The sequence below is a fragment of the Pleurodeles waltl genome, chromosome 12, assembly GCF_031143425.1.
Source record: "Pleurodeles waltl isolate 20211129_DDA chromosome 12, aPleWal1.hap1.20221129, whole genome shotgun sequence".
NCBI lineage: Eukaryota > Metazoa > Chordata > Amphibia > Caudata > Salamandridae > Pleurodeles > Pleurodeles waltl.
In genome coordinates, this window is record NC_090451.1 from 697,071,257 (window position 1) to 697,084,381 (window position 13,125).

Consider the following 13,125-nt stretch of genomic DNA (forward strand, 5'->3'; position numbering starts at 1 on the left):
ACAGAAGATGTAATTAAATCCTGTATGCACCACCCCAACTTTAGTGGCCACAAAAATTGGGAAGGGGATCAGTGATATATTTCTAGTTTCTCTCCCTTAATTCCTCTTTTTTTCCTCCTGAAAAGCTGCTCAAATGAAGAAGTACATAAAGAATTCAAGAAGGCTGTCGGCGCAAAGTGCATTTTCCTTAGTAGCACAAGTAATGAACTTGTCATACTGGTAAGCAACCCAGCTCGGTCTGAACTGGTTGAAATACGTTACTAGAGGTCTGCATCTACATATCAAGAGGGTTTATCTGGTTTTGAGTTAAGTTGGCAGGAGTTAATGATGCTTAAAGTGAACTTACTGCAATGCTGAGGTTTGTGGTTAATTTTTGTGAGCCCTGTGTGGATCCCATGATATAGAAGGCAGTGTTACCGGTCAGAATGATGGTGCATTTGCAGAACTGTTTGTTTTTCTTTTTTCTATAGTAGGGATGTTGCTGTGCAATATTTCCAACAGGGGGAGGAGGGGGGCTGTGCTTTGGCTCATTCATTAGAATATTTTTTATTGTGGTATATTGACAGAGGTTTTTGAGTCTGCATGTTTGTCCTTCAGTACAGGAGTAACTAGAGGTGTGCATGTGTCATGTGAGATACATTGGCAGAGCAGTGATGTGGCTTCCGCTGCAAGAATAGCATGGGTTGTGCTGCAAGTCATGGTTGAGATGTATTCACAGAGCTATGCAAGTCTTCTGTAGTGAATCTGCTTGGGTTAATAACTTTAATTAAATGGCAGGAAAACTGAAATCTTGGCCTCTTTCCGTCAAACTACATTTTGGAATTGCCCTCTTTGACATCCTTCTGAAGTCAGGGCATATTGTTAAAAATCTGGGTGTTAAATTTGATCACTATATGACAGTCGAACATCCGGTCAATGAAATAAGAACTCCCTATTTTTTTTCAACTACAAGTTCTGAAACAGCAACCTTTTTTGTCAACGTTTGATTGTTCTCAAGAGGACTTTCATTATTCGTAAGCACTGAATTGTCCTGGTCATGCACAGAATCCAAGAGTACTTTAAATAAAAAATTTAAAAAATCTTTTCATTTTATAAAACAAAATGAGTATTTTTAACAGCCTATAAAAGGCTGGTTTTTCCAGCTTTCACCTCTTTAGACAAGAAAACAATTTAAATTCAGAAAATTACTAACCTGGAAATAACCTATTAACAGAATTTGTTCACAAACCTTTTTTTAAAGAAGGGGTCTGAGAGACTGGGGACAATGTGGTCTAATAGACTGAACCCTGAATAGCTGGGTTTACTGCTCCTGGTCTTTTAAGGAATTGCATTCCACCAGTAATGTAAGTCATTGTTCCCTGTATGAGCATTTGAGCCAGTTCTCATTTTTTCTGTTCCCTTTTGAGAGGAACCTAAAGCACTGAGCTAGACTTTGTTTAGGTTTTTTCCTCTTGGGATTCTTTGTAAATCTTGAATAAAATCTTTGCCAGATGTCCTAAGCACAGACTGTACATTGTTTTCTGACAAAAGATATGTTTTTCTGTCAAAACATCCCATTTTATGATGTGTTCCACCTCTGGGAGAAAGAAATGACCAACAGATCCTCTTGGTGTTTGTATTATGGGTCTACTTCCCTCTCATCATCCAGGCTGATGTGAGTTCTGCATGAATATGCCCAAGAAGACTTTGAAAGACACAGGAAACATCAGGCAACAGCACTGGTGTGTTGATGGAGTCTGCAAGTTCTGCGGGACATTGAGAGAGTGCTGCCACTGCTACCATTTCCAAGGCTCCCTCATGAGAGAGAGCGAAGACAAAGGTCTCAGGAAAAATTGAGACCCAACTCAGGCAATATCTATGTACATGGTGTCCAAAATAGGGTCAGTGACAACATGTTCACTGCCAAGAGCCTATTGGACATCAAGGAAAGAGATGTCAAAGTCTATGAAGTCCACATTGAATTGTGTAAACAGATACCTCAGCAAGGATATCCTTCCAGCTGTCTGGAATTGGTCCACAAGATGAAGAAAACGAGGGTACACATATACTGGGCTCAGACTGTTAAAAAAAACTTACCATCCAAAGCAGTCTCACCAGTGTTACGTGTCATCTACCTCGGCTCACATATACTTTACTCCAGAGCAGGGTATCTTTCCTGTTCTTCTTCTTACTGCGCCACTTAAACCTGTCCGTCAGGTATCCCCTGAACTTATTGTGCCTGTGACTCTGGTAGCACCTCAAACTGCTCTGCCTAGTTCAGCTTTGCCACCTTTATCTACTGATGCTTCCATATTTTCCTGTCAGGAGTCTGAGGGATCCACAACCGCAAGAAGGTGTTTCTAGGAGTCCTCATCGGAGAAATCATTGGTCAGAGTTCTCAAGGGATTAACCCTCATCTCTTTGGCATTTAAGATCCCATTGCAACAGGTGTGTTTGTCAGTCAAGGTCTGCATGACGGTCTAGATTTCTCTTCGGTCAAAATCACTTCATCACACATACTCTTAGTATTCTTCATTATTGAGGCAGTTCAGTTTAGTTCATAATCTTTATTCGGCTATACTAAAAATAAGCCATAAAAGTGCATGAGATATACAGTAAAAATTCATGAAACAATAGGCACATAAGTTTAAAGTAAACAGTATGGGTAATTAAAATACAGCTAATACATAAAACCAGATATTAGGGTGTGATAAAACCTTTCCTGATATGCATAGCTTTTATAATAAAATGTGCTACCCTATGGCATATATACGGGGAATCTAAAGCTAACAGGAGTTTCAGAGTTTCCTGGTAAGTTCTGTATGAAATAGGCAAAAAACTGGTTTAAGATAAATGGCTCTGATATAATCATAAAATCTACAAAATAAAATGAAGTGTAAAGTGCTTTGTTTTCTCCCTGTATCACAGGGACATCTATCTGACTCTAAGGGGCTGTGCCTAATAAGGGGGTAAGCTACTAGGTGGTGAACTATGCCCAACCTAAATCTAGTTAACACAAACCTGTGTTGCAAGTTGGTGACCGTGGAAAAGATAGCCAAATCTGCTTACATCCATAGAAAAGGATGAGTAAAACCCAACAGTGGTTTTGGTAGATTCATCTAGCTTCCTTGATTCCGCCTTGGCTTTCATATAGGTATCCTTTATGGATTTTTTTTTTTAAATGACAGTGCATCCTCTGGGTTGTGTTTAATAGATTTATTAAAAACGGATTTAAAAGAGGATTCAATAAAATCTATCCAGGGTATGCACATGGCCTTGCCATATTCTTTATTATTGAGGCATTATTACCCACTTCTGCCTGATTCCCCACCGGAAAGACTTTCTCCCATAGATTACATTGTAAGATTCTATTGACCTATTAGTGATGTCCTGCAAAATTTAGCATACTTATTTCAGTGACCCATCCAGTCTTCATTCATTATTGAGGCACTGCACCACCGTTCACCTGCACATCATTTGATTGCAGGACTGCTAGAACATGCTATGGAACTGTTTTTAACTCCATCCTCAACAGTCTTATCCAGCGCTCTTGCAGAAGCAATACAAACTACCAGAACAAGATCCTGTCTACCTGTATGCTGTGGGTCCACCTTCCTAGTCATTGTGTCTGAGGCAAGGAAGTATCATTCCACTGAGAGTAAGAGAATGGATGCAGTTGATGGGATATTCTGTGATCCGCCTGAAACTTCAGTGAAGACGGTGAGTACTACTGTCCTACTCGGACAATGATGGTGCTTCTACAAAACTCTCCCAAAGCTTTCAGAGGAAACTACTTAATCAAGATAAGCAGGACATTTCAGAGTCTTTGAAGAGATGGTCTCTAACCAAATAGTGATGATTTAGCTGTCTGTGGTTACTGTCATGGTATGGCTCTTCGTCATTCTTCATGGCTCCACTTGAAACCAGAAGCACACCAGAGATTTTTTACCCTGTTGTGGTCTGGAACACCTCTGTTTCAGACCCCTGTGGAAGTTGAAATGTGGTGCATGAAGGCTGAGTTAAGAGACATCAAAGGCTCTGAGCCTACAGAAATGTAGGGAGTACAGGAGACTTCAGTACAACCCTACACCCAACGTTAGCAGCAACAAAGGGTTCAAGCCCCTCAGTTATCAGTAGCACCAAGAGTTCTTCCATCCTCAAAAATCAGCGAGAGGAAGAGGTGGTCATCAAACACCATCTGCCGTAGGAAAACCAGCCAGGCAGTGAATCTCCACTATCATCATTCATCTGGAAGAGTGTAATAAAATAACAAGTCAAATGGGTACAGAATATCTGGCAGAATGACTGTTCCGTGAGTTTGGCCGTCTCCTCCATTTGTTCCTGTAAAGGAAACATCTTAATACTATGAATAGTTACTTCAAGTGAAGGCCAACACCATTCTGATCAAAAAGGCAGTGCTCCTGAACCCATTAAAGGAAAAGTACTTTACTTCTGCTAATATGTGGTTTGAGAGAAGTGGTAAATGTAAGAATATCTTCCATGAGAACAGCAAACAAAATACAGAAAGGAGAGTTTCTTATGTTGGTACTTACCAAATGTAAACCCCCCCCCCCAAGGTGATGATTGTATATGATCTGCAAGATGGATATTTCCAAATCCTCATTGGAGGAAATCTTTGCAAATGTATACGATTTTTGGTGGGAAATGTGTCCTAGAAGCCTTCCTTTCATCCTCGAGTCACCACCACAGTCTTTTTCCAAGTGTCTGGCAGTCTTGGTTGCACAATTCAGAAAGATGTGAATATTCCTCTTGTGGACCTTTGGCTTATAAAGGCATTGACTTCTCAGGAAGCCCAATGTCCTGTCCGTCCTTTAGGGGCTGTATCTCAGTGTAAATCATACCAAGTGTGCAGCAATCCCACTTCAATCTGCATTACCTGGGAGTAGTCGCAAAGACACAATCTGCCAAATTGTATCCTTCAGAGGAGAGGCTCTAAATCAATCACTTCTGGGCTCAATGACTTCCTGCATCTTTCTTGTAACATTTATCTGTAAGGGGGAATTTGGTATAACAGTGCCTGGAAGACCAGTAAAGCCAACTCTGAGGTAGTTAGAAAGACAAGTTAGCTCTCTCCGAGGCTGCAGTCAACTCTTTCTTGATCATAGCATTTGTGGCTGTAGATACTTGTTCTCTGCATATGCTCGCCATCTATTTTTGGGCCTGGATGTTTGTAACTTGTTTTTCTTAGAAGTTCAAGTCATAGTACCGGTTGTGACTCCACTCTTGATCCACATTGTTGTCTTCCGCCATTGGGTTTGGACGCTTGAGAACGCTGCTCTCGAATTGACATGGTAGCACACCAGTATTTTTTCTTTGGTCCTGCTTTTGACCTTTCATCTGTGAGGAAAACAATACTACTATAAGAATCAAGCTGTCTGCGACACTGGGAATTTAGATTGGATGGTCACCGACCATGATGCTTTGCAGCACTGCTTCCTTGAGCTGCTCTTGTAGTTGCCAGTGTTCATTGGAGAATCCATCTAAGGCAAGGGTATGGAACATAGACCCTTACAGTGTTACGTCTGTGTAACACCCCTGGCATGATCATCACTAGGTACGTGCCTCTGCCTCTCCCCAGAACACGAGAAAACTACCTGCAAAGCCTGCCTCACTGCCTACTAAAAAAAAAAAAAAAAACCTTAAGGTAAGAAAAGCAAAAGAGGTAGGTGCACCACATAATGCAGAAACCAGCCTTGTTGGAAACCTCCAACACTTGCAGCCTGGATGAAGTGGGAGAGCAAGCCAGGAATTCAGTAGGCTTATGCAGGAGAGAAGCCAGAAGCCTTCTTCTCTGAGGCCTCTGAAGCTTCTTGAACTAGCTGTGTAACACACCAGCATCCGGCCCAAAGACCACGTTGACTTAACTTTCATCTGCCATGCTTGAAGGCCATTCTCAAGCACAGCACCAAAATGCAAGGCAGACCACTGATTCTATGGCATGCTGGCGTTTAGCTGAGAGACGAGCTGGAAACTGCACAGATCTTCGGTTCTGATATTCTAACTCGAACACTGCATACTCATGAGTACTCCTCTGCAAAGAGCCTATCTAAGGGCACTGAAAAGCTTAGTGCATTCACACCACCTCGGCCTGATGTTTTGAGAAGTTTTACTCTGATCCGAAATCAACGTCCAAAGATCCTCGGCAACCAGGATCAAAGTTGCCTTAGAATCACCCACTTAATAAAGAAGTCGGACACCATAGAGGGGTTTATCTTTGAGAAACACTGTACAGTCCTGCATTGAAAATAGTAGCAGCTCCTAATCCACACAAGCAAAATAATTCCCAAGCCTCTAACTCTGACATTTCCAGATCCTCAAAAAAACTCTGGGAAGTCTTTGAGAGGGAACCAGACCTTGATCCTTTCACAGCCCCAGGTCTTGAGAGTATCAGGAATTCACCATCAGCCCTACCTCATTCTCACTACTGCTGCCGTCACTTCTACCACATACAGAACCCTCATGATGAGCCCTTTTAACAGCTGGAGAGAGGGGATCTTTGGGAAGTCTGTGGTAAACTCCCAAGATGTAAAGCCCTACTCTGGTAAACCATCTACACCAAATGATACTACTGCTACCACTTAACATGCAGTGATTCGGATGGCTACACAACATGGCGTAAAATGGCACACCGAAGATGAGGAAAACTTCGTAGTTGAAACACTGTCTAAAATGGAGTGTGCAGTCCATTACCTTATTGTGCGAATGCTTAGGTTGGCTGCCAACAACTTTAAAGAGCCGTCAAAGACCAGGTTGGTTACGCATCAGCTTATCTTTATGAATAGATTGTCCCTGGCTCCTTAGTTATGCCCATAAAAGAGGTTCTGTACAGGCCACAGGAGACGCCCCTCCATCTGACAAGTAGGCCATGCGTAGTGAGATTGGATGAAAGTGGGTAGAGCTTGTCATCTAGACATCGTTGCATTGCCAGTTTGATTAGCTTCATATCCCGGTACGTCCACTATGACTGGGAGCAGATGGAGGAGCTGGTAAAACACCTACCAGTAGCCTATTGTAAAAGATGACATGAGTGGTTGCTGAGGTGAAAACCATCAGCAGTGCCAATATTAGAGGCACCATCATTGCCGTTGCTTCAATGCGATGCTTCCTGAGGCTTGTCAGGCCTCAGGATATCAGGTTTTAGGCCTAAGGTGCAGCAGCATCTCTTCAATGGTCATTTTGATGCAGAGCATCTGTTTGGCCCCTTAGGGCGACCAGATTCTCAAAATCGAAATGAACAGTGACATTGCCATAACTACTGGCATCTTACAGTCACTTAGTTCAAAATCTGCTTTTTGTTCGCAGCAAAGCGGGGAATGTGAAAAAATGGTGGGCTCCAGTCAGAGTACCAAGTTCCAGCAGTCCTTTCACCTACAATCTTCCGGAAAGGGGTCAGTGGGGAAAGACAGGTGTCGCCACAAGTTGTCCATGAACCTCATCCCGGTGACACCAGGGCAAGTCAGCCTGGTATTCATGGCTCCTAAATATGCCAGCAAGTCCACACAAGAAGCTCCTGCGCAGGCCAGGCCTTACTTTCTGACTCTGGAACAGCCCAGACATCCAGATCCCGAGCATCAGAACCTCGCAATCTGGTACATGTATGCATTCCTGGAGTTTGGTTCCGTGAATCTTCTGGAGGAATGCATGGTTAATCTGTAGTAAGAATTGAGGCGACTACTCATGCCTGTTTCTGTGCTAAGAGGAAAAGGTTTGTGCATTACTGCATCTCTACATAATTAGATCTCTAAAGTTTCTGTGCAGGATTTGTTTCTCATCTCCTAGGCTTATACAGGACACGCTGCTTCTACACTATATGTTTACAATTAACTGCTGTTGTAGCGTACCTTCAAAACGGACAGCATTCTGCCTTGCTTAAAATACCAGTCATCAAGGCCCTCATGAAGGTTCTAAAGAGGGTAATACATCTAAAGATCCTTCTGCACCGGTCTAGAACCTCGGTGTGGTTCTCACACAACTCATGGGTCCTCTTCTTGAACCCCTGCACTCGTGTAGATAGTTTTGATCTTGGATGGTGGCTTTCTGAATGACAGTCGCACATTAGTGAGCTTCAAGCTCTAACAGTTCTGGAACCATTTATTCAGGTACACAAAAATAGGGTAGTTCGTAGCACCAACCCCAAATTTCTGCACAATGTTGTTTCTCCATTCAATATGAACCAGACCTTTGAGCTGCTTGTCTTAGTTCCACAACCAGGGTCTTTAGCAGAAAAGGCCCTTCACACTCTGAATGTAAAGAGAACGCTTATGTACCTCAACATGGAGCTAAGCCTTTTCGAATGTCTACTCGACGGTTTGTTGCTTCACCAAACCCCTCAGTGGCTGTACATTTTTCAAGCTTGCATTGCGAAGTAGAAAGTTAAATCCAGACTTGCTATGCCCAGGTCAATCTCACACACTCCATGCCCCCCAGGCGCAAAAAAGATGCAGCCTTAGCCTTTTACTATCCTCCATTAATAAATATCTGCAAGGCAGCTACCTGGGTAACACCACATAACTTGAAGCTTTAATGTGCGGATGTTCTACCACATCAACAGGCTTTAGTTGGCGAAGCGGGCTTACAAACAACTTGTTATACATCTTGCATCATATGCTCGCCAATCACTGCTTTATAGGACTGCTTTATAGCCTATGAAGAGCTGTAGATCTACAGGCACACACGGTTATCCTGCACCTTCTGGTAATATCAAGTAGTACTCTGTAGTCACATTCACCTACTCTTCTCCCCAGAAGCAAGTGATGATCTGATACTTTCCATGTCCTTGTACTCCCTTTGTTATGCATACCACACTATTCAGCACTGCATTCCACTTTTACTACTTTGCCTGCTAAGTCGAAAACAATCTCAAATGGAGCTAATGTGCTGGTGCCTTGCGGACCAAGGAGGAGGTCACACCAGATCTTGAGACTCAAACTTCTTCGATGAAATAAAACATTTCAAGCATCTCAGCTCAACAGTAGATGTCAGGGGTGTACCGAACATGTGAATCTATAGCACTGCACTCTATGAACTGATGCCTGCAAGCCAAGTCACACACATAATTTGTAAAAAGTGCACGTAGATCCTCTGTCTGAGCAGGAAAGTTAAATGCTTATTGCTATTATGGAGATTCCTGTGAAGGAGTAGTAGGATTACAGGTAAATAACTATTTCTTATGATGGATGCTACTAACTGCAGAATATCACCAGGTGCAATACTAGACCTGGAGATTGCCACATGCACCAATAAGGGATGTCCCTCACCTGCATGTCGATTCTGACGCCAGACATGAAGCCAGAGTTGCAAATAAGCACCACCCCTGAGCAATGAGGTCAGTTCCTTTCTTTCTGCGCCTTCCAACACTGATTCGGGCCTCACTCATTTTTGGTACTGTAACAAAAGTTATTTTTGTCAATTGTTACAGTGATGTGGGTCCTTCTAAAACTATAGGCTTCATGTGCTAGTCCTTTCACCACCCACTTGGCACCTGGACAGGTGGGAAAATTAGCAAGTCAAGATAGGCATGCCACCCCCAGGCTAGTGCCCACCTCCAAGGTTGGCTACTACGAGGTGGACACTAAATTTCAGAGGTAGCCATCTTGGTGTTGGCATACCTATTGGTCATATCGGGGCGTAGTAATCCCAGGGGTCGGTAGCCCCTTTGCTACTACCCTACACACCTCTAATGCTTTTAAGTTCAGTATTTGGGGGAGCCCCTACTAGCACCAGGGAACCAGACCCTTACATCCTAAGAAGGCCAAGTAAATTAAAGAGCTGCAGAAGAGGAGAAAAAAAAAAGTAGCTGACCTGGTACCGACCCTGCAGGCCTATCTGCATTCCTCATCGAAATCTGCACCAAAGTCGACTCATCCTCCAGCTGTGACTCAAGAAACCCGGGAGGACTGGCTGCCTTCGAAAAAGAATCCAGACCTCCTGTGCACAGCGATGCTGTTTTTCAGCAAACGCCAAAAGAAGGGACTCTGAAGCATCTGGAACTGCCAAAATCTGACTCCTGAAGTCACCACTGCACCTGCTGTCTCCGACCCGAGTTGAAGTGGGCCACCGCTGCTGACAAGGTCCCCCAGGATCCAAATCTATTGTGGCTTCACCCCTCCTGGACACCCTGACGATTCATGCAACCTCTACACGCAGCCCCCCTCTATTACGAATGCTCCGTTAAAGAAAAACGTACACCTAAGGTCCCCTCTGCACCCGTCGCTGCTGAACTGTGGAGAAGAGGTCCAGAGGTGCCTACCTGTGCCCGAGCATCGTGAGACCTGAACCCCACTCTTACTTCAGTCCAGCTGGCCTCCTGGCAAGAGCCTACAGCCTCTTTTCCCAGTGACCGATCTCCATTGGAACACATTGAGCACCCGACTTTGTTTTGCACTTTGCATCCGGCCACTGAGGGTGTACTGCTGGTGCTGCCTTGGACCTTGACAACTTTGCACCTTAACTTTCTGGGGTTTGGTCCTGTAAGTCGCTGTACTCTGCCTCTTTGCAGAACTTGTTTGTTCGATGGCATGTGCAGCTGTAGATACACATGCTCTGCATACTCCTGTTATTTAGTGTTGGGTCCAAAGTGGTGCAAGCTGTTTTTCTTCTAAGTGTATCGGTGACAGTACGCATGGGAATCAACTCCTTTGTTAGATTGTTTTTTTCTCTCCCTTCGGGTTTGGATGTTTGTGTCTTCACTCTGTCTTTCGACTCGCTCCGGTTCGAAATCTTTCTTCCTGTTTTCTCTTACTCTCCGTTGTTGTTTTTGCACACGTATTCCTATCTAACCACTTGAGTCAATAGTCTGACTGAGTACCAACCGCGCGTCCTCCAGGGTGTCTTCGCCCATCTCAGGCCTACCTCACCACATGAGACAACGCTATGCCAAGCTTGATAGAACAAATGCTAAATTTCCACACAGCTACCAACATCTGGTGTGTAACCTGTGCTTCTCCCCTGATTCCGAGGTGGCTGCTTGTGACGCCTGCAGATCTTTCCGGTTGAAAATGCTCCAGGACCGAAGGGCGCGTCAACTGGAAATGAGGCACAAGACTCCGGATAACACCCCAGACAACTTTGTGGAGGAACACAGCCATGAAGAACCGGAGCAACAGGAAGAGGCCTTCTCTTTCCAGTACTCCTTCAGACATGCAGTTGGACATCAAAAGCCATGAGGTAACATCTTCATAATCCATGAGTACCGTGGAGCCTCTTACCCACCCCAAGACTGTAAAGAAGCCCCTTCTAGAAGTCACCGGTCTGCCATTGTCACCAAGTCAGGGCTGGATCTAAAAATCTGTTTTAGCTGCCCGCCCTCAGGCTCAGCTCCGAAAACAGCCAAGACAAAACCATCATCTTCGGCTTTGACCTCCAGCACCTCGACCGGAGGCATAATCTTCATCTCTCGGCCCGCACTTCAGCTCGGAGCCGACCGCCCACCACCTCCAAGCCAGTGCCAATGAAATCACGCCGAATGAAGTCTTTGGTGCTGAAAGCCACAGACCCGAAAACCTTAGAGTAGAGAGATTCCAGTCAGTCTTGGGGGTACAACTTCTCCCGTGGAGCCTATCTTATAGACTATGGGCGCTCAACAGCGCCAACTCTTTATTCAGGAGAGTACAGGACCCATTGTTGCTTCCACTCCTGTACTGATTCAGAGGAAGCTGTCTTTTTAAGAAGCCCTGAACACTTCTCCAACTCCAAACAAAAAAAACAAGGAAAAGGCCATCAGCCCATCTAGCAGGCCTTCTCCACCTCCTCCTTCTCCTGATAAACCTTCTCCTCTACCCCATTGTTTTCCTCCACCTTCCTCCCCTGATTCTCTTACCTCACTTACTCCAGTAGATTATACAACTCAAGGATCCCTTTATTATGTTGGGAATGATTTGGGTGGGACAAAGCATGACCCAGAACCCTGGAACATTTATGACCCTGACGGCCTCCTGTCCATTCATCCTGAATTATACCCTGCATGCTCCTCACCACCAGAGGATACTACTTCTTACTGACAGGTAGTGGCAAAAGCAGCCTCATTTCATAATGTGGACCTACACATAGATCCTATCGAACAGGACTTCCTGTTTGGCACGCTCACATCTACTCACAGGGAAATCCAGTTTCTCCCGATGCTACCTGGCACGCTTCGTCATGCTCCTATAATTTTCGAGGAGCCCGTCCGCTCTAGGGTTATCACTCCTAAAGCCTGCTCCCTCAGACCTATTATATATTATGTCTCAGGTGCCACATGATTCTATCAGAGCCACCACTGCACAAAAACTTAACAACCAGGCCGCAGGTGACTCTCCTCCTCCTGAGAAGGAGAGCAAGAAAATGTATGTTGTCGGCAAAAGTGGCTGCGCAGGAAGCTAACTATTGGCATATCGGCAGTTGCTTGGCGTTACTGGCTAGATATGACTGAGCTCACTGGGATGAAATGGAGGAGCTCCTCCAATTTCTCCCAGATGAACACCTCAAAAGAGGGCAAAAAATTTTGCTGACCGGCAAGCACTCTCAAATAAATATATTTGTTGTACACGGTCGATACAGCTGCACATGGGATTGATACGTGTGTCCTACTGAGAAGGCACACGTGGCTCTGCTGCTCTGGTTTCAAACCCGAAATACTGTAAGCAATCCTTAACATGCCCTTTAATAAGGAGCATCTTTTTGGCCCTCAAGTGGATACTACCCTTGAGAAGCTAAAAAAGGACACAGATACAGCAAAGGTCATGGATGCTCTCCAATCCCCCCCACCCACATCCTCCAAGGCATCTACTTACCAATCCAGACAGCCTCCACCCTCCTAATCCAAAGGTTTCTATAGGGGGTCCTACAGAAGTAACAAAAATAAGGGCAGAGGTAAGAGCACTGCCTCCTGAGGCTGTTCCTCCACTGCGAAGCAGTGACAAACGCCCCCTCCCCCCCGCACCACCACCAAGGGGCATTCCACACCGCTGGGGGAGGCCTCCAATATTCTTTCAATGGGTCATCATCACTTTGGACCAGTGGGTCCTTTCTCTTATCGAACATGGTTATTGTCTGAAACTCATTACTACCCTCCACAAAGTACATCCCACACTCACATGAAGTCCCCACCCTTCTCAAACAAGACGTTCACTCCCTTCTTCTCAAAGG

At 44.6% G+C, this 13,125-nt stretch overlaps 1 protein-coding gene across 3 annotated transcripts in view; it reads left to right on the top strand.

Moving 5' to 3' along the window:
- FXR2 (FMR1 autosomal homolog 2) overlaps positions 1-13,125 on the top strand; it is a 175,100-nt gene that overhangs the window by 97,686 nt on the left and 64,289 nt on the right. For all 3 annotated transcript variants that reach the window (XM_069215596.1, XM_069215594.1, XM_069215595.1), the window contains exon 6: positions 126-219. In XM_069215596.1, coding sequence (XP_069071697.1) covers positions 126-219 — 94 coding nt within the window. The remainder of the gene's footprint in view (positions 1-125; positions 220-13,125) is intronic.